Genomic DNA, 27,089 nt, shown 5'->3' with positions numbered 1-27,089 from the left:
CTTACTACTGCTCCTAATTCGTATGTTCATATGTTTGAAACCTGAACGTTTTTTTCCTCCACGGATGCTGCCAGACCTGCTGGGGTTTTCCAACATTTTTAAAGAGGGTTAATGTTTCGAATCCAATATGATTTCTTTGGAACATTGGACTCATTACCCAATTGGAAGATGCTTTACTGTCAAACAGCCTTTCCCCCTTTAAAATTTTTTTTTCCCTGGTAAAGAGAAATGTTCAAAGAAAATGGAAAAAATAATGTTCCTATGATATTTCTCCATGGTTGCACATAAGTGTCCCGAAAATGTCTTCAATTCCGGGAGAGTTGGCAACCCTATATGTGTCAGTCATTGCACCAAAGGGTAGGGGGTGGCCATGTCGGTAAGGGAAACGCAACGCGGTGGGCGGTCATCTTTGTAAGGGATTCACAGCGCAGTAGGTGGCCATGTTAGTAAGGGAGTCGCAACAGGGCGAGCGACCATCTTGATAAGGGAATCAACTGTTTGTATGCGGCTCATTTTGACAGATTTGTCGGCAACCCGACGGCCATCTTTGTAAAGGAACCAGTTCCGCAGCGGTCGGCCATATTAGGAATAGGCAGCCTGTTTCTGGTCCGACCGTTCTGGGTCAAAGTCGGAGAGGCACGTGGAGCAGCACGACTTAGAGACTGTTTTTCTCCGCCGATAATGGAGACGGAGGTGGAGAGGCTGAGGGATGAACTGTTTAAGAAGGAGCAGGAGGTGGAGAGGCTGAGGGTAGCGGTCGCACACTTGCAGCAGGTACATAGTGTCCGCTCCCTCAGATCAACTGACTGTCTTCACTTCATCTTCAACATCAGTGACCTTATTCTTAGGAGAGATCAAATGCAACAAAAGATTTCAACAATTACAGGCAATAAGTACCACCCTCACTGATCTCCCCATCTCTCTCAAAAAGCTGTTGAAGTTAGGTCAATTGAGAATTTGAGAACTGAAAAATAGATATGTCAGGCTTGGGTTAAGGTTATGCACCAAGGCAAATTGATGGAATTGAGATACAGATCAGTTATGCTCAAATCTAACGGTGGAATGATCTTATGGATCTGATGACTCCTGTGTCAATCGTCCTACCACTGTATGCCCAACTGTTTTGGTGATGTCTGACTGTGGGTCAACACGAACTTAATATATTTAGCAAGACCTAAGCCACCCTGTTCTCCTGCTTGAAACACCTTTCACTGTCTTCCTTTTCAGGTTTATTCCTTAGAATGAATTCAGCCTGTTTTGCCCACAGTTGCATTTAAAGCCAGACATTCCTACCACTAGCAAGGTGTCCATCTCTAACTTCAACATTGCCCATTCTCAATCATAGTGCTACTAAATGCATTGTTGCCAACTGCAGAATTCATCTTATTTGGCCTCCTGAGGTTTGCCCAGTGGAACTTATCCTCAACTTGACTGCTTGCATCCTATTCCACACTTAAACTCCAACCTCCTGTTTAGTGTTATCCAGTACACTAGTCATGGATGCAAGTGTGTGTTACTGCTTAATTATTATTTGCTAAAATGGGCATGCAACATGGGTGAAACTGCCAAACTTCAGTTCTGTATAAACTATGGCAATATTTCATGGAAGTGGGGCTGTCAGTGTGGTCAACTCAAAATTGGATTAACTGAACCAAGCCAGCAAAAGAAAGCAGGCCATAACTTCCAATCTCCCCAGGTTTAGAGACATTAAAACATTCACTTTGACCATTTTAATTTTGGGTAAAATAAGCTACAATTGATACGAAAGGCTCAATGTACTAGGCTAGACCACATATTTTTAAATAATAAACTGCAAGTGGTACTCAGCAAGCTGGGCAGCATCTGTGGTGAGAGAAAAAGAGTCAGCGTTTCAGGTCAATTACTTTTCTTCAAAACATATTTTTCTTGTTCTCTCAGTTTGGTAAATGTTTGTTTTCTTTTCAGAATTCTCCTTCTGGAAATACATTTGTGTTAGTTAAGCAGCTAACCGAGGTGCCTCCATTGGAAGAGAAAGTTCTCTCAAAAGAAGAGATCATGAGGTACAGCAGACAGCTTATTATTCCAGAATTTGGAGTCAAAGGTATGGATGGAAGCACTAGAATGAATGTAAATTACATAGTTTCATATATAATTCATTAAGGCCATCAGACCTAATGGTTATAGTAGCAGAGGACTAACAACCCCAGAGATCAATCCCACCATGGAAAGTTGTGAAATTGAACTATATTAATCTACCAATTTGTGGGCTAGCAAGTGAAATTGGAATTCAGTTTGGGGAGCTTTTTGAAGTTCAAAGCTACTTGAAACAACTCTGATGTAGCACATTGGTGATCCCCACTTAGCTATCTGAATCAGCATTGTATATGATGGCACCGGTGGCATCCATGGCCATATTTAATTGATGCACTTACTATTAAAAGCAAACTTGTTTTCTCTGTTGACTGTTGTATTGTAAGAAGTAAATTGTCCATCTCTGAAAAACACATTTCAAATTAACTTTTTAATAATGGATGGTGTAGTAAGGTACTGCCGAAAACCTTTTAGTGAGGACAGAGTTCTGTCAAATTTGTCAGGTTGAAGAACTTTGACCTGCTTTCATGCCTGCTTAAACAACTGATTTCAGAAAGGAATAGGGCATTTGATTTTCTGCAAGTGAGGGGGAGAGCTCTCGTTGGTGCCTTGGCCAGGGTACATGATCCATGAGCAAATTAACATTGCTGTTCTTACTCATTGCGTTTTTGATTAAAAATAGAATTATGAGGTGCAGCTGCAGAAACCTCCCTTGAAGATGACAAACCTGGGAATTTAGATTAACCAGTGGGTATAATAGTCCTGTTTTTCTAGAGGATGGTGTGCTTGGCCACATTTCTGATGTGAGAGAAGTTGAACTAATGCCCATTGCTAATGTTTTCCAAAGAAGAAATTCCTGGATTCTCTTTATTTGTGTTGTAACACTGTACTTCTGAGTTTCACATGTTTAAAATTCATTTATGGGATGTTGGCATCGCTGGCTAAGCCAGCATTTATTGTCCATCACTAATTGCCCTTGAGAAAATGATGGTGAGCTGCCTTCCTGAACTGCTGCAGTCCATGTAGTGTAAGTACACCCATTGTAGTGTTAGGGGAGTTCCAGGATTTTGACTCAGCGACGGTGAAGGAACACTGATATCTTTCCGGTCAGGATGGTGAGTGGTTTGGAGGGGAATGTCCAAAAGCTGTGTGTTCCCAGGTATCTGCTGCCCTTGTTCTTCTAAGATGGTAGTGGTCATGGGTTTGGTAAATGCTACCTAAGGATCCTTGATGAGTTCTTGCAGTGCATCTTGTAGATGGTACATTTTGCTGCCATTGTACGTTGTTGGAGGAAGGAGTGAGTGCTTCTGGATGGTGTGTCAATCAAGCAGGTTGCTTTGTCCTAATGTTTTCTACATGTGAAAGAACAATAAAACTAATTAATTAAATCATTGGTGGAATATTATCTATATTATACCTATCTAGTTTTCGGTCTCCATAAGCCTTTTCTTTGAGCCAGTTGCCAGAAATATGAAAATGTTGTCTGGGGATGACTATTGCAGCCTGTGGAAGAAGCACCCAGCTTCTAATTAGCATACTCCCAAATCATAAACTGATTCAAGAAAACAATACTTGATAAGCTACATGATACAAAAGAAAATTTGAAAGTGATTGAACCTTGAAGCTTACATTTGGAAAAGCGGCACAGTAGCCTAGCACAAAGGGTGACATGGTGGCACAGTGGTTACCACTGCTGCTTCACGGTGCTGGGAGCCTGGTTCGATTCTGATTTTGGGTGACTGTGTGGAGTTTGCATGTTTGTGTGGGTTTCCTCCAGGTGCTCCGGTTTCCTCCCACAGTCTGAAGATGTGCAGGTTAGGTGGACTAGCAACGCCAAATTGTCCCTTAGTGTCCAAAGGTGTGTTAAGTTAGGTGGATTAGCCATGGTAAAATGTGCTGGACTACGGAGATTGGGCGGAGGGGATGGCTTGGGTGGGATGAAGAGAAGTGGTGCAGACTTGATGGGCTGAATGGCCTCTTTCTGCACTATAGAACATTACAGCGCAGTACAGGCCCTTCGGCCCTTGATGTTGCGCCGACCAGTAAAACCAATCTAAAGCCCCTCTAATCTACACTATTCCAATATCATCCATATGTTTATCCAATAACCATTTGAATGCTCTTAATGTTGACGAGTCCACTATTGCTGCAGGCAGGGCATTCCACGCCCTTACTACTCTCTGAGTAAAGAACCTACCTCTAACATCTGTCCTATATCTCTCACCCCTCAATTTAAAGCTATGTCCCCTCGTGCTAGCCATCACCATCCGACGAAAAAGGCTCTCACTATCCACCCTATCTAATCCTCTGATCATCTTGTATGCCTCTATTAAGTCACCTCTTAACCTTCTCTCTAACGAAAACAACCTCAAGCCCCTCAGCCTTTCCTCATACGATTTTCCCACCATACCAGGCAACATCCTGGTAAATCTCCTCTGCACCCTTTCCAACACTTCCACATCTTTCCTATAATGCAGCGACCAGAACTGTATGCAATACTCCAAGTGCGGCCGCACCAGAGTTTTGTACAGTTGCAACATGACCTCCTGGCTCCGAAACTCAATCCCTCTACCAATAAAAGCTAACACACCGTACGCCTTCTTAACAACCCTATCAACCTGGGTGCCAACTTTCAGGGATCTATGCACATGGACACCCAGATCCCTCTGTTCATCCACACTACCAAGTATCTTACCATTAGCCCAATACTCTGTATTCCTGTTACTCCTTCCAAAGTGAATCACCTCACACTTTTCCGCATTAAACTCCATTTGCCACCTCTCAGCCCGGCTCTGCAGCTTATCTGTGTCCCTCTGTAACCTCCCACTTCCCTCTGCACTGTCTACAACTCCACCGACTTTAGTGTCATCCGCAAATTTACTAATCCATCCTTCTACACCCTCATCCAGGTCATTAATAAAAATGACAAACAGCAGTGGCCCCAAAACAGATCCTTGCGATACATCACTAGTAACTGAACTCCAGGAATTTCTTCCTGGAGTTCTTCTTTGTTCTTCCTAATGACCATGGCCTAAATTCAGACTCTGAAGTAGTTTTGTTTTTAAGATGACGGTGTATCTGTGCCCTCATTATAAAATAGCTGATATTCTGTGATTTTTGGCATTGTGGGGCAGGGAAGTCATGATCCCATCAACATTGAAATACCAGTTATGGCACCATTTACAGTTATAATAAGTATTTTAGCTTAATATGCAGACTGTATAATTGAAATTCATATTGGCGAAATTGCACTATATCACATAGGAATTTCACACAACTAGGCTGTTCAATCTTAATTTGGTGTTTATTTTCTTTTTCATTCAATCACCTATCTATTCTTAAATGTTGACATGATTTTGTTTAAATCACCAATCATCCTCTCAAACCTCATTGTATGAAGAACCATGGGAAACTTCAGTGTCATGTGGTACTGAATTTAATATATAAATTGTTTGGCTTCAGTGTAGTTCACTGCTTAAAATGTTCAAACTTTAACTTAAAATTAAAATGCCTTAATGTTTCTAGGTCAGTTGAATCTATCCAAGAAAGCTGTTCTGATTGTTGGATGCGGAGGACTAGGTTGCCCTGCAGCACAGTACTTGGCTGCCGCAGGTGTTGGTAAGATTATACTCTGGCTTTTGAATTTTGACTTTTCTTTCTCTAAAATCTTTTATTAAGGAGGCTTGTGAGAGACTTGACCTGAGGCTATTATTGGTCAATAAAATAAAATTTGGATGACTGTGAACCAGTATTGCTTGTGTAAGTTGTACTGTTACTTGGAAGATAGAGAGTTTGTTCTCTGATCATTGGGAAATGATGCATGGTGTTCCCCAAGGATCTGTACTGCCTCCTCATCTTTTCACCGCATACATTACTTGTTTAAAAAATAGGGGGTTGTATATCCAAATTTGCAGATAACACTAAGTTGGGAGGCACAATGAATTGTGTGGATGCGGAGAGCAAGATGCAAAGGGACATAGGCAAATATAAGTCGGCAAACTATAATAGATGGAATTCAATGTTGAAAAGAGTGATGTTAATCTAAGAAAGGCAAAATGGTATATTTTCTCAATGGTGAGATGCTAGAGCTATGGTGGAGTAAAGGGATTCAAGTGTCCACGTAAGCCAATCACTAAAATTGCATGGTCATAACATGTAATCAAAAGGCTAGTAAATTTATCTCAAGGGGGCTAGAATTTAAAAGTGAGGATTTGATGACAGTATTAACATCTTGGAATGGACTGCATGTCCATTTCAGACAGAACCCTTGCTTGTGTACTGGCTCAGGGTAAGTTAATATTTTATAACCCCTTTATTTTCCAGAGCTGCTTCAAGAGAAGCAGTTCTTTAGTATGCTGAAACTCCTGGTCCTATGGGATGCAACCCATTTGTATTGCATGGCAAATCTCTCAGCATCTATAACAATGGAGAAACAACTGCGTTTTTTTTAAGTAATACTGGCAAATCTGTACACGTACCAGTGGCAACAGTCCTCTCTGAACCTTGAAATATTCTATAGAGGCCAGTGATATGAACATTTTATCACTTGCCTTGTGTTCGGAGTGACTTTTTTGAGTACCTTTTGTAAATTGAATCTCCTACAAATCAAATTTTTTCAGCAACATATTTAAGTAAAGCTTGGGGGAGGCAAGCAAAGCTTTTGCGTGGATATGTTGTAATGTGCGAATGTCAATTTAGGTCGATTGGGACTTCTTGATTATGATGATGTGGAGGTTAGTAACCTACAAAGACAGGTTCTCCATGCAGAAGATAAATTGGGCACGTCAAAAGCATTGTCTGCAGCGACCATGATAAATCGGTACGTACATTTGTTTATGCTTCTGTTTCTTTTTCATTTTGGAGTGCTCAACAAACTTATTTTCTTCTCAGGTACAGCACCACGTCACCAAGCCAGCAACTTCCAAAGTTGACATATTTTGACAACATTTTGAATTTAAGAACATTCCTCTAACATTTGTTACTTATCATTTTACTCCCTTTACTAAATTTTCTTTGGGTGTTGTTTCCTTTCTGGTAAATGGATTCCATGGGTTTAGATCACCTTCCACCAGCTCATCAAAGTGAGTGTTGCCGTGCCATTTAAATGTTGCAGCTTTCTCCTTGTCCCTCTGCCAGATATCCACACTCATCATTGAATAGTGATCAAGTTGTGGCCATTTTCTTCCCTTCTTTAAGCCTGAGGCATTAGGATGAATTGCAGTAGCCTACTGAAATCGGTTAAATCATCACAAATTGTGAATGGATGAGAAGAAATAGTTATGTAACAAATATTTGTTGACTAAGGAAAGAAAGGCAAAACTTGTTTTTACGTGGCACTTTCTACGTCCTTGGGACTTACAAATATTTTGCAGCCTACAAGTTACTTTTCTGAAGTGTAGTCACTTTATGTAGCCAAATGTAGCAGTCAGTTTATTCAATGTTAAATTTAAAGTAGTAATTCTATCATTGACACTTAAATGGGTATATGTACCCACTCAGATGGATGTAAAAGGTCGCATGACACTATTCAAATAAGTTCTCCTTGGTGCCCTGGCCAATGTTTGTCCCCCAATAAACATAATTAACAAATACGTTATCTTAGTTATTATCTCATTGCTGTTTGTAGGAACTTGCTGTATGGAAATTGGCTTCTACAATTCCTGCATTCTAACAGTGAGAACACTTCAGAAGTTGTCAAGTTTTTTGGCACAATCTTAAGTAAATGTGTGTTTTCTTTTGTGATACTCATTTGTTAAGATTACTCTAATAATTTGGTAGGTGGCAAAGAGATTTAGTGTTCAATGACTTAGATGAGAGGATGGAATACAACAAATCTAAGTTTGTCCACAATACAGTTAGGTGGGAAAGTAAGTGGTGAGGAGGATGCAGAGAGGCTGTAAAAGGATATCAGTAAGTTAAGTGATTAGGTGGGATTGTGACAGATGGAATATAATGCGGGGAAAAATAATAAAATTTGTATTTATATTACACTTTTCACAACCACTGGATGTCGCGAAGTGCTTTACAGCCAGTGAAGTGCAAGTGTCATCACTGATATAATGTTGGGAACTGGCAGCCAACTCTTGTGCACAGCAAGCTCCCACAAACAGAAATGTGATAATGACCACACTGAAGTCCCAGCCTTGATTATCGTGCTCAAGTCCTGAAGGAGGACTTGGACCACAACCTTGTGACTCATAGGAGAGAGTACTACCAACCTCGCCATGGCTGACAAAGTGTGAAGTTATCTACTTTGGAAGAAAGATAGAAAGTAGGATTGTTTATTAAAGGGTGAGAGACAGAGAAATATTGGTATTCAGAGGGACCCAAATGTCCTTGTATAAACCACAAAGTTAACATGCAGACACAGCAAACAATTAGCAAAGCAAATGGTTGCTAGCCTTTATTACAGTCGGTTTGGAGTATGTGAAGAAATCTTACTGCAGTTGTATAGAGCCATGGAGAAACCACACCTGATATACTGTATACAGTTTTGGTGTCCTTACCCGAGGAAGGATATACTAATCCGAGACGGAGTGCAGTGAAGATTCAACGGACTAATTCCTGGGTTGAAGGAGAGCTTGAGTAGAGTGCGCATATATTCCCTTAAATTTAGAAGAATGAGAGGCCATCTCATTAAAACATATAATCTCTAGTGGCTTGATCCTGGGAATATATTTTCCCTGGCTAGAAATTCTAGAACAAGCTGATCAGAACCTTAGGATTAAAGAGTTGGATGTTTAAAACTGAGATGAAGTGAAATTTCTTCTGAGGGCTGTGAAACTTGAGAATTCTCGACACCAAAGGGCTGTGGGTGCTAAGTAATTAAAGATATTCAGAATGGAGATTGATAGTGTTTTGGATACTGAGGAAATTAAGGGATATGGGGTGGTGCGGGAAGGTGGAATTGAGGTAGATTGACCATGATCATGGTCAGATACTGGAGCAGATTCAGGACTAGAAGGCCTACTCCTGCTTCTATTTCTCATGTACTTAAGTAGCTCTTAGTTAAATGCTTAGTGATCCTAATCGTTAAATTGTTTATTCTAGGGGAATCCACAAATATGTATGGCCTATGAATGTTATAGTAATGTTTTTAAGAGTGCAGATTTAAAACTCATGATCTTGGATTATCGTGTGCAACAAAGGCATTTTGTTAAAATTTAATAAGATACACTATAGGATGTACAATATTCTTAAAATGTTCCTTTTTTCAGGACATTCTGTTCCCACAGCATCTTGAACTTTGCTTTAAAAGCTGCATAATTGTTGCAAACAGTTCTAGATATGTTGGTTCAGACAGGGCTGTGAGGAAAGAGCAGGGAAGTGGGATTAGTCCAATAGCTCTACCTAAAAGTCAAAACAGGCATGATGTACCTTTTTCTGTGCTGTATTATTCTGGTTCCCTCATTGATAAATAGTTTCTCTCCTAATTAGATTGGTGTATAAACTCAAAATACAATCTTAATCTCTCGATGAACACCCATAGAACCATAGAAAATTACAGCTCAGAAACAGACCTTTTGGCCCTTCTTATCTGTGCCGAACCATTTTTTGCCTAGTCCCACTGACCTGAACTTGGACCATATCCCTCCACACCCCTCTCATCCATGAACACGTCCAAGTTTTTCTTAAATGTTAAAAGTGACCCCGCATTTACCACTTTATCCGGTAGCTCATTCCACACTCCCACCACTCTCTGCGTGAAGAAGCCCCCCCTAATATTCCCTTTAAACTTTTCTCCTTTCACCCTTAACCCATGCCCTCTGGTTTTTTTCTCCCCTAGCCTCAGCGGAAAAAGCCTGCTTGCATTTACTCTATCTATACCCATCAAAATCTTGTACACCTCTATCAAATCTCCCCTCATTCTTCTACACTCCAGGGAATAAAGTCCCAACCTATTCAATCTCTCTCTGTAACTCATCTTCTCAAGTCCCGGCAACATCCTTGTGAACCTTCTCTGCACTCTTTCAACCTTATTTACATCCTTCCTGTAACTAGGTGAGCAAAACTGTACACAATACTCTAAATTTGGCCTCACCAATGCCTTATGTATCCTTACCATAACACTCCGACTTTTATACTCGATACTCCGATTTATAAAGGCCAATGTACCAAAGGCTCTCTTTACAACCCTATCCACCTGTGATGTCAGTTTTAGGGAATTCTGTACCTGTATTCCCAGATCCCTCTTCAGAGTCCTACCATTTACCCTGTACGTTCTTCTTTGGTTTGTCCTTCCAAAGTGCAATATCTCACACTTGTCTGCGTTAAATTCCATTTGCCATTTTTCAGCCCATTTTTCTAGCTGGCCCAAATCCCTCTGCAAGCTTTGAAAACCTTCCTCACTGTCCACTACACCTCCAATCTTTGTATCATCAGCAAACTTGCTGATCCAATTTACCACATTATCATCCAGATCATTGATATAGATGACAAACAACAATGGACCCAACACCGATCCCTGCGGCACACCACTAGTCACAGGCCTCCACTCAGAGAAGCAATCCTCCACAACCACTCTCTGGCTTCCATTGAGCCAGTGTCTAATCCAATGTACTACCTCCTCATGTATACCTAGCGACCGAACCTTCCTAACTAACCTCCCATGAGGGACCTTGTCAAAGGCCTTGCTGAAATCCAGGTAGACAACATCCATCGCCTTCCCTTCATCCACTTTCCTGGTAACCTCCTCGGAAAACTCTAATAGATTGGTCAAATATGACGTACCATGCACAAGCCATGTTGACTCTCCCTAATAAGTCCCTGTCTATCCAAATATTTGTAGATCCTATCCATTATCACACCTTCCAATAACTTGCCCACCACCGACGTCAAACTTACTGGCCTATAATTTCCCGGATTTCTTTTGGAACCTTTTTTAAACAACGGAACAACATGAGCCACCCTCCAATCATCCGGCACCTCCCCTGTGAATACTGACATTTTAAATATGTCTGCCAGGGCCCCTACAAGTTCAACACTTGCTTCCTTCAAGGTCCGTGGGAATACCCTGTCTGGTCCTGGGGATTTATCCACTCTGATTTGCCTCAAGACAGTAAGCACCCCCTCCCCTTTAATCTGTAAAGGTTCCATGACCTCCCTACCTGTTTGCCCTATTTCCATAGACTCTATGCCTGTTTCCTCAGTAAATACGGATGCAGAAAAACCATTTAGTATCTCTCCCATCTCTTTTGGTTCCATACACAGTCAAGAGGACCAATTTTATCCCTCACTATCCTTTTGCTCCTAACATACCTATAGAAGCTCTTTGGATTTTCCTTCACTCTGTCTGCCAAAGCAACCTCATGTCTTCTTTTAGCCCTCCTGATTTCCCTCTTAAGTAGCTTTTTGCACTTTTTATACTCCTCGAGCATCTGATCTGCTCCTTGCTGCCTGTACATTTCATACAACTCTCTCTTCCTCCTAATCAGTGTTACAATCTCCCTCGAGTACCAAGGTTCCTTATTCCTATTTACTTTGCCTTTAATCCTGACAGGAACATACAAACTCTGCACTCTCAAAATTTCTCCTTTGAAGGCCTCCCACTTTCCATTTCATCCTTACCAGAGAACAGCCTATGCCAATCCACACTTCCCAGATCCCTTCTCATTTCATCAAATTTGGCCTTTTTCCAGTTCAGAACTTCAACCCGAGGACCAGATCTATCCTTATCCATGATCAGGTTGAAACTAATGGCATTATGATCACTGGATCCAAAGTGTTCCCTCACACTCACATCCATCACCTGTCCTAACTCATTTCCCAATAGGAGATCCAATATCGCATCCTCTCTAGTTGGCACCTCTATATACTGATGTAGAAAATTCTCCTGAACACATTTTACAAACTCTACCCCGTCTAAACCTTTAACAGTATGCGAGTCCCAATCTATATGTGGAAAATTAAAATCCCCTATTATCACAACTTTGTGTTCCTTGCAGTTGTCAGCTATGTCTCCGCTGATTTGCTCCTCCAATTCTCGCTGACTATTGGGTGGTCTATAATACAACCCCATGGAATAATGATGCGTCTATCAATATCCTTGGGGAAACAAAACGTAATTTCACGATGATAGTAAATTGCAAATGGTTAATGTTAAAATACCTAACTTAGCACTCAGCAATTTTGGCGTGTAATTGTCCAGAGGTTTAATAACAATTAACATATAATTGTGCCTAAAATTAATGCAGAAATCTGTTCCAAACATCGTTTTGTGTGTATAGTTTCCAAATCGGGATGCCATGATAAAATACAAAATTAGCTTTATCTTTTCAGATTGATTGCTGATTTAGAACTGCATATTCTCCTTAAAATGACGACTTGTTGGTTAGGGCTGCAAAGTCATGAGGACGGCACGGTGCCACAGTGGTTAGCACTGCGCCAGGGACCCTGGTTCGATTCCCGGCTTGGGTCACTGTCTTTGCGGAGTCTGCACGTTTTCCCTGTGTCTGGGTGTGTTTCTTCCGGGTGCTCCGGTTTCCTCCCAGTCTGAAAGACATGCTGGTTAGGTGCATTGGCCATGCTAAATTCTCTCTCAGCATACCCGAACAGATGCCGGAGTGTGGTGACTAGGAGATTTTCACAGTAGCTTCATTGCAGTGTTAATGTAAGCTTACTTGTGACACCAATAAATGAACTTCAACTTAAAACTTTAGTCCCCTTTTAGTACTGTTTATTTGTGTAAGTCTTTCTGGTGAATGATTTTTTCCCAAGTTCTCCAGATTGATGCAGGGAATATTGTAGCCATTGATGAGCAGAAATTTATCAACCTTTAATGTATTACTTCTTGAAATAAAATGGCACTGAGGACTATTAAAGTTTTAGGAGGATACTTCATTTTTACATTGGTTGGTGGTTCAGAATTTGAATGTTGCTAATGTTGACGAAGCTTTTCATCTTCCACTCATCAGGACAAGCATAAGAATGCCAATTTTAAACTATGACAATTAATATTACAGGATAAAAGGGTGCTGATTAGTTGGTACTTACATTATTACATTATTGCTACATACCTGCACAAATGTTAATTTAGAAAGGTCTCAGACAAACAAATTAGTTTTTAACCTATTCTGAATTAATTTTGAACTATTTCTGGTCTGCAGGTTAAATTCAAATGTTGAGTGCATACCATACCACTTTCAGTTGAATTACAAGAATGCAAAGCAGCTTATTCAACAATATCCTTTTTGTGTTGTTTTTTGCAATAAGGTTTTATTTTTGATTCTTTATATTTTTCTTAACTCATTTCTTCAAATATGATATTGTAGTAGATTGCTCTGACAATGTCCCCACACGATTTCTTGTCAATGATGCCTGCGTTCTGAATGGGAAGCCACTGGTATCAGCTAGTGCTCTAAGAATGGAGGGACAGGTAAAGAAGCAATAACTAAGCATCATTTTAAACGTTTATTATGTCGCAGTTGTTTTCATTGAAAGTATATGACTGATGTTGATTGAATTGCGAGAAAACAGAAAATTCCTCAAATTGTGTCCCCTTGAGTGACTAGTACAAGTTCTGATTATTATAAAGTCATGCACAAACCTTTGAATAACCGAGATGATGGATACTAGGGGTGTACTATAAGAAAGAAATTTGATTGAGTGATAGGCAGGTTGATTAACAACCTGCTTTTAGCAATGTGAATGCTTCTTCTTTGACCAACAAATCCTGGAGTAAGACTTGAACCTGGGTAGAACAGCTTTACCACTCAAGTTCTGAATATTTTTGCTTTGCAACTGTCAACTGAATTCCTGTTTCTAAATTTGTGCTTGGGATGTGTGATACTTGCAGGACTTTATTTGTGACTCACCTCTTATTTCTGTGAGAGGGGATCATAAGCTACCTTCTTGATACAAGAAGTTTGTTCGACTAATTAAGAAAGCATTATAAATATGTTAAGACTTGAAGAGGTGTTGGAGGAAGATGGCATGGTCAACCATGTGAAAGGCTGCAGACAGGTCAAGAAGGGCAAGGAGAGATACTTTACCGTTGCTGCTGTCTAATGCATGCTATTTGTGACTTTGATAAGGGCCATTTTGGTAGTGGGATGGAGCAGAAGCTGATGAGGCATGGAGTTTCAAAAAAGGTGGCATCGATTTGGGAGACAAGAATGTGTTGAGGGGCTTGGGAGAGGAAAGGAAGGTTGGAGATGGGTCAGAATTTGTAAAGTTGGAGGAAATGAGGGATTGGCTTTTTGAGGAGAGTTGTTAATAATATCAGCTAGGTTAAAGTCCAACAAGTTTATTTGGAATCACGAGCTTTCGGAGCGCTGCTCCTTCATCAAGTGAGTGGGAGAACACTGGGAACAGGAGGTGGGTATTCAAGTTGTCCACTGCTTTATGATCCTAACATTTAGCTGCATTTAGGATTACAAATAGATTTGATTGTGTTACTAGATAGTAACACGTCAAGAATTCAAGATAAAATCAGCGTCATTCAACACGAAGCTAAGTTGTGTTCTTGAAATACTTTCCAACTGAGGTGTTGACTATATAAATAGACTTTCTTTTGAAATTTATTTTTGTAGCGATGAATGCAGGCTTGTGGAATTAAAATACGTTGTGAGAAGTGAAATGATACTGAATTTTTTTCACTAAGTTTGGCTGGAAAGGCTGGGAGGTGATTGAGACCAGTTTCTGCTTTTCAGCTTTTAGTCCAAGTCTCTCAGGAACATGCAGTGTTCAGTGAGATTAGTCCCACATTACTGACTGTCAGCTGAAGAGAACTCTATGTTAATTTTATAGCTGTATGGCTTTGTTTTACAAAATTTAATAGATTTTATTAAAGGTTACATGATTGTATAGCAATGAAGAGAAATTTCTTCACGCACATAGTTATGAATCTTAGGAATTTCCTACCCTAGTGAGTTGTGGATACTCTAACTTTGAATGTATTTAAGGCTGAGATAGTCTGATCTTTAGTCACTTGGAATATATGGGAAGTGAGTGGGGAAAATGGAGTTGAGGTGGAAGATCAGCCATGATTCTGTTGAATGATGGAGTGGACTCGAGGGGCTGTGTGGTCTACTCTTGCTCCTTTCTCATGTTCTTATGTGGAATAACTGGAAGATGTTGGTATCTATTTTTTAAAAGAGAAACAAAGAGAAAGGATTACCGAATAGTCTAATGCAGGACATCATGAAAAGAGTAGGAAAAAGGATGAGGCGAATTATTTCATGGTTGGGAAAGGATTGATCGTGTGATTAAAGTATTCATTATAATTTTTATTTTTGCCATTATGTGAAAGTTTTCAAATGTAACATTTTTATTATTTTTTCAGCTCACAGTGTATAATTACAATGGTGGCCCATGTTACAGATGTCTCTATCCAAAACCACCTCCAGCTGAGACTGTAACCAACTGTTCAGATGGAGGAGTCTTGGGAGTAGGTGAGTCTTGTATTGACAACAATTGATCTTAACTACATAATTTCAATGTTATGTACTCAGGATGAGAAAATTCTATTTGACCCATAGGCGCTCACCCCATTTTATAATAAATTCACCCGCATGATGCCAACCTTTTTTGTCCCCTTTGAGAGGCAAAATAAAACAGAAATTTGTCAGCAATTAAGGAAATCTCTGTGAAAATTTATTTTCTGACCCTTCAAAAGCAAGTCTCAGGAAGGGGGTTCCTATCATGGTTCTGGGGGGAGGAGAAAGGGATGAGGGCAGACATGCGGGAAATGGGTCGAAGCTGGTTGAGTGCCCTGTTAACCACAGGTGAGGGATGCCTTGGTTAAGGAAAAAACCAGATATGTCAGAAGCACCACTTTCAAAGGTGGCATCAACACCTGGAGGCTGAGAAACTGGGAAAATGGGATGGAGTCTTTGCAGTGAGCTGATGTGAGGAGCTGTAGTCGAGGTAGCTGTGGGAGTCGGTGGGTTTTTAATGAATATTGATGGTCAGTCTATCACTGGAAATGGAGACAGAGAGGTCAAGGAAGGGAAGTGAAGTATCAGAGGTTTACCATGTGAAGGTGAGGGAGGGGTGGAAATTGGAAGCAAAATTGATAACATTTTTCCAGGTCCAAACGAGAGCATGAAGAAAAACAGTTGCGGGAGCAGGTTTGTGTAGGACAGGAACAAGGAGTGTTCCACATAACCCACAGAAAGGCAGGCATAATGGGCCAATGCGGCCATACCTTTTATTTGCAGGAAATGAGACAAGTTAAAGAAGAAATTATTTTGTGACATAACAAGCTCAGTTAGGCAGAGGACAGTGGCGGTGGATGGGGATTGTTCAGGCATCTGCTCAAGAAAGAAGTGGAGAGCCCTCAGTCTGCCCTGGTGGGGTTGGAGGTGTAGAAGGATTGGACACCCATTGGGAAGAAGAGGCGGTTAGGGCCAGAGAAGTGTAAATTGTTGATATGATGCAGGACATCAGATGAATCACAAATGCAGATGGGAACAGACTGAATAAGGAGAGAGGTGGAGTCAAGATAGGATGAAATGAGTTCCGACAGGCAGAAATAGGCTGACACGATCGGTTTATCAGGGCAGCCCTGTTTGTAGATTTTGGGAAGGAGGTAGAAGCGGGCTGTGTGGGGTTGGGAGACCATGAGGTTGGAAGTTGCTGAGGGAAGATCTCCAGAGGCGATGAGGTCAGTGACAGTCCTGGAAACAATGGCATGATGTTCTGTGGTGGGGTCATGGTCTGGGGGGGGAGGTAGGAGGAAGTGTCCCAAGACTTGGTGCTCAGCCTCTGTGAAGTGGTGGTCAGTACGCCAGACATCAACGGCACCACCCTGTTAACAGGTTTGATCACAAGGTCAGGGTTGGACCTAAGAGAATGGAATGTAGCAAGCTCAGAGGGAGACAGGTTAGAGTGGGTGAGGGGCAAAGAAATTGAGACGGTATATATATTGCACCAACAATGCTCAGTGAGTTCTCAATGAAAACATCAAAAGCAGATGGCAGGCCAGAGGGTGGGGTTCAGGTAGAGGGAAAATACAGGAGGCGGGTGAAAGAATCCATTGAATGGCGGTAAGACTCCTGCCCAAAAAAGTGAGCATGGAGATGTTGGCGATGGAAGAAGTGTTCAGCATCGTGCAGATGAGGACGTAAGGGGATGAAACTGAGTCTTTTGCTGAGTACAGAACATTCGGCATCAGAGAGGGGCAGGTCAGTGGGTATGTTGAATACACGGCAAGGACTGTGTTTAGAAGAAGGAATGGGGTCAGAGGGACAGCAAGGTGTGGAGGGTCCATGATGAGTATTGGTATCCATAAGTTGCTGAAGCTTGTGTTCCTTAATTCCTGAGAGGAAGAGAAAAAGGCTTCTTATTAAGGCATCAGATGAGATGAAAGTTAAAATGGAACTGGGGACAAGGACAGCTATGAGACTTGGTGAGTTGGTGCTGCTGGAGTGTGAGGTCGAGTGTATACACATGGCAGTGCATGGCACTGAGTGTGGATCTCAAAATGTGGCAAGAACAGCAATCCGAGGAGCATTGTATGACCCAGAAATATCTGTAATCCTGGGCAGATTCAAAACATGAGGGATGAAACTTGAGTTCGAATTCACGTGGGGTGAATCGGAGACAGTCGCTGAGGAAGGAAATGTGGCTGTGGAAGTGAGTTTTGGTAAACACCTTGTCAAACACCAAGAGGGAAATGGAATGCAACGAAGTAAAAGAGGCAAACAGATGTCCCATTGGAGAGAAGAGCAGCACTTCTTCAGGAAAGGCATTCCTGGAAGAGAAATAGCAGTGATGAAACACTAAAATACGGAAAATACTGCGGATGCTGGAATCTGAAACAAGAACAGAGGATGCAGGAAAAGCTAAGCAGATCTGCAAGCACCTAAAAGGAGAGAAACAGAGTTAACTTCAAGTGCTTTGACTTTTAGTCAGAACTGAAGGGCAGGGGAGTGAGGGGATGATCTGGCTTTTACAAATCCCTGCTGGCTCTCTTTAATTAAGTCTAACCTACAAGTGCTTGTGTTATGATCCTGGACCAAGCCTCTCCAAGTTTTCCCTGAGGTCAGCTAAGAGTTGCATTTCTTCTCCGCTAACTGCAAAATCTGGGCCCTTAGATCTATTGAGGTGAGAGGTTTTGACATTGGCTTTTGAATGAAATTTAAAATATATTTTACTTACACATGAGAGGGAAACCATGAACAAAAGTCCTAAAATGTTATTCTTGTGTTGGAGCAGTGAATGTGCTATTCTAAGATGGAAGCATACATGAAATTTGATCTGGAGTTGAGAAATACATCTTTGATCCTGTGAACGGCACTCCTAAGTGGCCTTTATAAATAATTATAACAGTCTAAGAACAAGTTTTCTTTTTAAAGTATATTTATTAGTGTCACAAGTAGGCTTACATTAACACTGCAATGAAGTTACTGTGAAAATCCCCTAGTCGTCACACTCCAGCGCCTGTTCGGGTACACCGAGGGAGAATTTAGCATGGCCAATGCACCTAACCAGCATGTCTTTTGGACTGTGGGAGGAAACTGGAGCACCCGGAAGAAACCCATGCAGACACAGGGAGAACATGCAGACTCCACACAGATAGTCACGCAAACCCGGGTCCCTGGCACTGTGAGGCAGCAGTGCTAACCATTGTGCCGCCCTATGCCCAAGCTGTAGTTTAATGGAAGCAAGATAACCTGATTGATGTTTGCACTGTAAAATTACTTATTTACCTTCTCACTGACAATCTTTTTTTAAGTGCTCTTGTTTATCAAGACCTAGGGATCACGTCCAAATAAAGCATTATTTTACAGTCTTTTGAGAATTAAATTGAAGAATGCTTTGTTGGCATTGATATAAAGCAAAAGTTTCCAGTTGCAGTGTTAATGGAACAACTTGTTCTTTTGTGAGCTGTCTCCTAACTTGTGAGATGGCAACTTGTTGATTGCTGAACATGCCTTGGAGTTATTATGTTTACTGCACTTTGCTTTATGCTCTTCAAATCTACTGTGTATTATACTTGCCTGATCTGGTTACGTTAGAACCATAGAATCCCTATGGTGCAGAAGGAGGTCATTTAGCCCATCTAGTCTGCATCAATTCTCTGAAAGAGAGTGACCCAGGAGTGATGTCATGCTGTTGAGAATCACTACTGCTCTGCAGTAGCGGAGACCAGGTGCCATGGCCACGCGGGGGAACTGGAAGACATTGAAGCCCCTGGGTGGTAGGGGGCATGGTCAGGCAGTGCCAATCAGGCAGTACCAGCCTGGCAGTGCCCACTTGGTATCCTGGCAGTGCCTGGTTGAGCACTATATGTATGGTGGGGCAGTGCCAAGGGGGGTGGGGCCTGTATGGGATGCAGCTATGGCAGGGGGTATGCACAATGATGGGTGGCTTATGCAAGGAGGAGAAGCTCTACAAGCGGGGTGGGTTGGCAGTGCGGGAGCTCTGCATGGGTAGGGGGTGTGGAGGAGGTGCTTGCAGGGGTGGACCTTGGAGGGGATCGTGATGGGGCAGCATGTTGGGGTGTGACAATACCGTGATGATGGGTGGGGGTGTTCGATGTCCATGAGGGGTGGGTGAGAGGGGATCTCCCAGTTCACTAGAAGATTGGGGTGGCCTGTGCAATGGCGCCGGTATCCCTGGCGTACTTAGGTTCTGCACCCCCACCCCCATGAACAGTGACGTTAGGCAAGCATAACACAACAGAAATAGGCCATCTGGCCCTTTGAGTCTGCTCCAACATTCATTATGATCATGGCTGATTATCCAACTCAATAACCTAATCCCATCTTTCCTCCGTATCCTTTGATCCCCTTCACCTCAAGAGCTATATCTAACTCCTCTTGAAAACATACAGTTTCCAACCAGAGAATCTAACAAACTGCTCTTCAAAGGCATTGCCATCATCGAATCCCCCACCATCATCATTCTGGTGGATCACCATTGACTAGAAACCTAACTGGACCAGTCACACACATTGTGGTTACAACAGCAGGTCAGAAGCTGATCACTGTGATGAGTGACTCATTTCCTGATTCTCTTAACCCTTTCCACCACCCACAAGGTATAAAGTCAGTGGTGTGATGAATTTGCCTGAATAACTGCAGCTTCAATAACACTTGAAACTTGACACCATCCAGGATAAAGCAATGCTTGATGGCAACCCCATACACCACCACCATAAACATTCACTTCCTCCATCACTGCTACAACTTGACTGAACTATGTATGATCTAATGATCTACAAAATGAGTTGCAGCAACTCGCCAAGACATCTTTAACAGTAACTCTAAATCACGCAACCTCTACCATCCAGAGGAACAAGGGCAGGAGATGCATCAGAACTTTACCACCTTCAAGTTTTCTTTCAAGTCTGCACCATCCTGACTAGAAAGTAAATTGTTGTTCTTTCACCGTTGCTGGATCAAAACTGTGGGAGTAACTTTGCCACAGCAGTGGTTCAAGCAGACAACTCATCACTAACTTCTCAAGGGCAACAAGAGTGGAGAAGTAAATGCTGACCTTATCAGCATCCCATTAATGAATAAAAATGTGTAAATCTAATTATGTTTTTCTATGTTGTAGTGCCTGGAATTCTGGGATGTATTCAGGCCCTGGAAGTGCTGAAGATTGCATCAGGAATAGGATGTATCTTTTTATTTTCTTACCAGTCTAGTTTGAGGAACATAAACCAGATGTTAGTTCCTCAGCTGCAAATGCAGCATTTGAGATGACTAAAATGCACAAATGAAACGCTGTGGTGCATTGGGATAAGCTGCTAGGGTAAGCTAAGCTGCTAAACTGGAAGTGTTGGTTGTAATCATCACAGACTGCAAACTGCAATTGAATTTCAGTGGATTCTGAAAGTGTGTAACGGTTTGGATTATAATACACAGTAATAAGAGGCTGATTCAGGGCAATACTGCCATCATGTGGCTGTTGTCAGCTTTTGATTATAACATCCTGGTAGCTTCTCGTGTTAAAATTGTTGTACAGTTTGAAAACTTAAGTGAGGGATTAAAATTTTTCACTTTGTTTTCCTTCCTATTTTCCCCCCATCTTTTCCCAGACTGTCGGTTTGATGTGTAAAATACATCAAAAGATTGATCTGGTCACAGCTGTGCCTTAGGGTGTTTAAATATGTGCCAAAGTAAAATACTGAAATGCTGGAAATCTGAAAGAAAAGCAGAAAATAATTTGAAAAACTTAGCTGGTCAACAACATCTATCGAGAGAAAGAGTTGGAGTTTCAGATTGATGACCTTTCACTTTTGACTTCTGATTTTCAGTAAGGTTGTTGCCAATTCCCTTCTATATTATTCCCACTTTACGTATGGGAGCCATAGGATGACAGGAAAGTAAAATGCTTTTACTTTTAGCAACTTTTTTACAACTTCTCCCCACTTCAGAAAGTAAGGATTCCTTGATGTTGTACACTGGCACACTTATTGCAGTTGGCTGGATAGCTGGTTTGTGATGCAGAGCGATTCCAACAATGCAGGTTCAATTCCCGTACCAGCTGAGGTTATTCATGAAGGCTTTGCTTCTAAACCTTGCCTCTTGCTTGAGGTGTGGTGATCCTCAGGTTACATCCCCACCAGCCTATGTTCATCTGGGACTATGGCGACTTTACCATTTATTGCAGCCCACTGGGAGATTCTGGTTGTGTCCTGCACTGGCCTGAAAGGAACCAAAAACAAAAATGTTCACTCTCATAGCCACTGGTCACCAGGTCCTTTTACTTTTACATGCAGTTGTCCATTGTTCATGTGTGAATCTTTTTTAAATAGATAAAATAATAGATCAGATTATGTGAGATAAAGCGAAGCACGGTAAGGTATAAAAGCGACTCAAATACTACTTCTGATGTTTGATTTAATAACTATAAATGAAAATATTTGTTGCAGCATCGGAATACATTGAAGATGTAATGCAAGGAGCTTGGAATTTCCTGGGAAGTCGTGGGCTGATACTCTTTGAAATTGTCCTATGATATTTACTTAATCAGGTATTAACATCAAGTGGTGAAAAGTAGGTTCCCCATCCTCTTTTTAATTCACCTGTTCAGATCTGCTCTGATAAAATTGACTTGTTATATTTCTCCCCTACTTTCCGCTGGGTTCAAACTATTCTCTGACCATGGGGTCAAACTGTAACTGTGGGCAGAATTTCTATTCAATAACGAAAGGAAATTGGCTAATTCAATGCTTCACCCAATCCCTATCCACCTTGTATTACCTAAACGTAAAAGTAAAGTTTGTTTATTAGTGTCACAAGTAGGCTTACATTAACACTGCAGTGAAGTTACTGTGAAAATCCCCTAGTCGCCACATTCCGGCGCCTGTTCGGGTACACTGAAGGAGAATTTGGCATGGCCAATTCATCTAACCTGCACATCTTTGGACTATGGGAGGAAACCGGATCACCCGGAGGAAACCCACGCAGACACAGGTAGAATGTGCAGACTCCACACAGACAGTGACCCAAGCCAGGAATTGAACCTGGGTCCCTGACGCTGTGAGGCAGCAGTGCTTGCCACTGTGCCGTACCTGATAATCAAAGCAAAGAGAAATTATTTCCTAGTAGATAAAATTGATTTCATGGCAACCCATACGCATTGCTAAATCGAATAGTTTTCTTGTTTAAGTAGCTATGGGATGCATTTTGTCAGCTACCAGCTGTTTGCACAGCTGGAGTCTTTCTCTGGGAATAAATTAACCTGTTTACAGTGACAGAAGTATGTTTTCCCAGCATGATCCTTAACGATAACCTCTTCAGCATCTTACAGCCAACAGATGTTAATATTTGATGCTCTGGAAGCTCGATTTCGCACCATTCGGCTTCGACCCAAGCAGCCAACATGTGCAGTGTGTGGTGAGAATCCAACAGTGAAAGCTTTGATTGACTACGAGAAATTCTGTGGTTCAGCAGCAACAGACCAGGTCAGAATCCTGTGCTGTCAGAAGATTGAAAGCTTTAAAAGTGGTTCAGATGTGAAATGGCTTTGTTTTTGAGTGATGCTTAAAATCAGAAAATATGGATCTCTGTAATTACCATTGATTTCTCAATGATATAAATGAATTTTTGACTTCATTTCATTGTTTGAATCTGCTGCAGCATTTGTGGATGATTGCCATTATTTGTCTTTTTGCTTTCCTAATATCTTTAATCCCCTGCCTCCATTTAGTTTGCAGCTCTGTTATCCCCTCCTTTGGATGCTCCAGCACTTAGCATAATTTTTTGGTGAACATTGAAAGAAGGTAAACCATTCCCAGGTCCCTGGAACTGCTGTTCTGTAACTGTCTGGGTGCGTGGAAGGGTAGAAATGGGGCCTGGGCAGGTGTCATTTATTCGTTTTGATGAGAATAAGTGTAGTAAAGCCAAGCTCTGTCTACGTAAGTCATGTGCTTAGTGCATTGCTTTGGTGAAACACAAGGCGACTAAAACACAAGTAGGCCACTCTGCTTCATGAGTCAGTTCTACTATCTATTATTACATCCTAGTGGATCTGTAGTTCAAATCAGTTTACTTCTCACATCAATTGATACATATGGGGATATGGTGGCGCAATGGTATTTTCACTAGACTAGTAATTCAGAGACCCAGGGTAATGCTCTGGGGATCCGGGTTTGAAATTTGAATTCAATAAAAATAAAACCTGGAATGAAAATTCTAATGATGACCATGAAACCATTGTTGATTGTCGTGAAAACCTTTCAGGTTCACTAATGTCCTTTAGGGAAAGAAATCTGCCATCCTTACCAGGTCTAGCCTACATATGACACCAGATCCACAGCATCTCCAGATCTCAAATACCTTCTGAAACAGCCCTAGTAAGCCACTCAGTTCATGGGCAATTAGGGATGGGAAATAAATGGTGACCCAGCCAGTGATGCCCACATCCTGCTGATGAATAATTTTTTTTAAAAAATCCAATGATGTAGCGTAATTAGACTTCCTTATGAGTGGTTGGTTCACAAGCCTATGGCAAAGTCTGGATAACATTTAGAAGTGAATGAAGAGCTGTTTAAAGATGGGTTGCAGCAGGGAATAGGTTAGGGACTAGGTTAAGGGAATAATTTTGGGCTAGAGAGGTTTGCTGAATGAAGTATCTTAAGTATCAGTGCTGGGGCCCTTATTGTTTCCAATGTTCATGAACAGCCTGGACTCAGAAATGCAGTGTCAGTCAGTCAAATTTTCAGATACAACTTAATTAGTGTGGATCAGTATAGTGTAATGAATCAAGGGCATACTTAGCGAATGATGAGTTGGTGGGATGTTGGGAGAAACTTGAACATTATTTCAAGTTAGATCACAGAGGCAGAATAAGGGGGTACAGATGCAAAGTGGTTGAGAAAGCTCAGGTCGATGTCATGAGACACTTGTGTACACATCTTTAAAATCAGATGCTCAGAGTGATTCTCCCGGCAAGACAATGCGATGGAATCCACAGGAAATATTCAAAACTTCTGTAAATGCAAAATTTGCCTTAAAATCGTTTTGTGTCATTCCAGCCTTCCCTGGAATGTATACTTTACCAATGCTAGCTAGAAGCAGTGCAAGGCACATTCATTTGGCCTTGCCTTGATAAAATATCATGATGTTGTACCCCATTGAATAAGGACTTTCATTACTGCTTTGGATTTCAATATCCAGCAGATAGCAATGGTGAACAAGGCTAATGAAGCTGTCAGCAGTGTAATTGATATTTCCACATCTCTCTAGAGTCCTCTGGGTTGATCTGTGATTTCTCTTGTTCTACATAGTCATGGCTGGTACAGAGATTTCAAGAAAATAAAGGCAGTTAATATCTTTTTTTAAAAGAAATAAAAATTAAGTATGCTTGAAACTAAAGCAATACAATTGACCCAGAAGAGGAAACATGCCAGCAATCTGGCATCCAGCTGTCAAACATCAATTTTCAGGTCTTCCTGCCTCCAACAGTAATTCAAAATTCTGCCCTGTGTTTCTCAGTGAAGTTTTTTCAATCGATTAGTTGAAGAGCCTTGCTGGTTTTGTTTTGTCCTGCTCGTAGACACCTCGGTTGTGCTGATCCTTGTTGGATCAAATGCTGGGTGAAAGCAAGTCTCTGCTCAAAAACCTGTGGAAACCTTGTGGGTAGTTGTCAGCAAGGTAAATGGCGAGCACTGTCTCTATGGTGCAGACTGAAAATTATGTTTCTGTAACCTATATTTAAGGATGATTGCTTTGGGTACTTTTTTTCTAAGTCGCCAAGATATACTATATTGGGTTCTTTACATAATCTTGTAACAATGGGCAGTAATTTATGGCGAGCTCTTTGATCAGAGATGACAGGCACATCCTTGTATAATTTTAGTTGTGTCTCTTAAGTGGAAGAGGTTGTTGCAGTGAAGAGGTCTGTCCCATGATTATGTTTTATACTGTTTGAAGCTACAGTTAAAAGCTATCAATTTGTATGTATGAAGCCCTATTAAGCTGTTGATTATTCTGACTCCTGACCTTTTCCATTTCCTGTGCTTTTCCAATTCTAGTGTAGGACACTTCATTTGTTAACCGGAGAACAAAGAGTGACTGTACAGGTAAGATTGCTGATTTTAGCTTCTATACCAGGGATGTATTTTCTACCTTGTTTTACATGCATTTTTCACTATTCTTGAAAACTTGTTGATAGATTACATTTCATGTGCCTAAAAATGAAACAGATTTGTATTATTGTACAGGGGAAAATTTTCATGTTCCAAATTATTTTAAGCCATTCATAAAAACCAGCGACTACTGCTAAATTTTTCTTCCCCATCACTTCAGGAATATAAACAACTATTGGATCAAGATGTTCCTCATGTCCTGGTAGATGTCCGTCCACAGGTGGAAGTTGATATTTGCCAGCTACCTCATTCTATTTGTATCCTTTGTTGATTTTGTTTTGTTTTGATCATCATTTATGCATTGGGTAGGCTCAATGATGGAATAAAATGAGCATGATACCTAGAAGGAATGAGGAAAGCAAATAGCTTTCCAATTTGTTTCATGTTTGCATAACATTTCAAAACGTGCCCTCAAGTAGCCCCCTTCTTTTCCTTAGACTTTTTACATACCGATGTTTAAAAGTGCAACCAGTTTATAACATTGCTATAGACTAGTTCTAAGTTTTCTATATTCCGTTTAATCATGATTTGTTTTTCCTTTGATGTAATTTACATCTAATCACATTAGTTTTTTATTGACGCTACTATATTATAATCAACACGGATATGCAAAATCTGCTTTTGATGACTTGCAGAGATTGTAGGGGTTATGGCGTAGGGGTTATGGGGTCCTGTTTTCCTCCATGGCAGTCTCTTGAGACTGTAATCTTGTTCGGTGCAAGAGATCAACAGTGATAATTTAATAATTAATCTTCCTGCTGTAATCACCACTTCCTTCTCAAGCACAATTAGGGATAGGCAATGAATGCTGCTTTGCCAGTGATGTCCACATCCCAGCAATGCATTTTAAAAACCCATTAGATCCATTTTTATAAAAAGTATTAATTTGATAGTAAAGAAAAAGTAACACATTTGAATATAAAACTAGAAAGTTAAAACTAATATACAAGCAAAATATTGCAGATGCTGAAAATCTGAAATAAAAACAGAAAATGCTGGATAAATGCTGGATTATAATATAGTAGTGTCAGCAAACCTGACAGTGTTTGTAGAGAGTAACAGAGTTAATGTTTTGAGTCTAAGTGACCCTTCTCAGAACTGAAGAAAGGTAGAAATGTAAAGAATTATGTTCACGTGTCCATTCTAGGCCTTTTGCAATGTTCCAGCGCTGCTCAACCTAAACTGGAAGAACAACACCTCATCTTCCGATTAGGAATGTTACAGCCTTCTGGAATCAACACTGAGTTCAACAACATTAGACTTTATACCTTTTTGCAGTTTGTTATTAGTTGTTTTTCAGCTGGCCAACACAACCCCACCCCTCCCCCACATGGCCACCTGTCCCTTGGTGTTCAGTTGCTCCTATTAACGCATTCTGCTCTCTTACCGTTTGCTGCTATTAGCACTTTCATTCCTTTATTGGCACCATTAGCACTTCCTTTTGCCTCATGTCTGTGACAAGTTTGTCAAT

At 41.0% G+C, this 27,089-nt stretch overlaps 1 protein-coding gene across 1 annotated transcript in view; it reads left to right on the top strand.

Annotated features, from left to right (window-relative positions):
* The first annotated feature begins 573 nt into the window (after positions 1-573).
* mocs3 (molybdenum cofactor synthesis 3) overlaps positions 574-27,089 on the top strand; it is a 48,028-nt gene continuing 21,512 nt past the window's right edge. The window contains exons 1-11 of the mRNA XM_078229591.1: positions 574-774; positions 1,945-2,080; positions 5,596-5,688; positions 6,769-6,889; positions 13,176-13,249; positions 13,326-13,444; positions 15,353-15,461; positions 20,578-20,640; positions 22,770-22,933; positions 25,505-25,552; positions 25,779-25,875. Of these exons, the coding sequence (XP_078085717.1) occupies positions 682-774; positions 1,945-2,080; positions 5,596-5,688; positions 6,769-6,889; positions 13,176-13,249; positions 13,326-13,444; positions 15,353-15,461; positions 20,578-20,640; positions 22,770-22,933; positions 25,505-25,552; positions 25,779-25,875 (1,117 nt within the window). The 5' untranslated portion in view covers positions 574-681. The remainder of the gene's footprint in view (positions 775-1,944; positions 2,081-5,595; positions 5,689-6,768; positions 6,890-13,175; positions 13,250-13,325; positions 13,445-15,352; positions 15,462-20,577; positions 20,641-22,769; positions 22,934-25,504; positions 25,553-25,778; positions 25,876-27,089) is intronic.

The sequence above is a fragment of the Mustelus asterias genome, chromosome 15, assembly GCF_964213995.1.
Source record: "Mustelus asterias chromosome 15, sMusAst1.hap1.1, whole genome shotgun sequence".
NCBI lineage: Eukaryota > Metazoa > Chordata > Chondrichthyes > Carcharhiniformes > Triakidae > Mustelus > Mustelus asterias.
The sequence above is the reverse complement of the archived record's forward strand: the minus strand, read 5'-3'. Positions and strand labels throughout refer to the sequence as shown.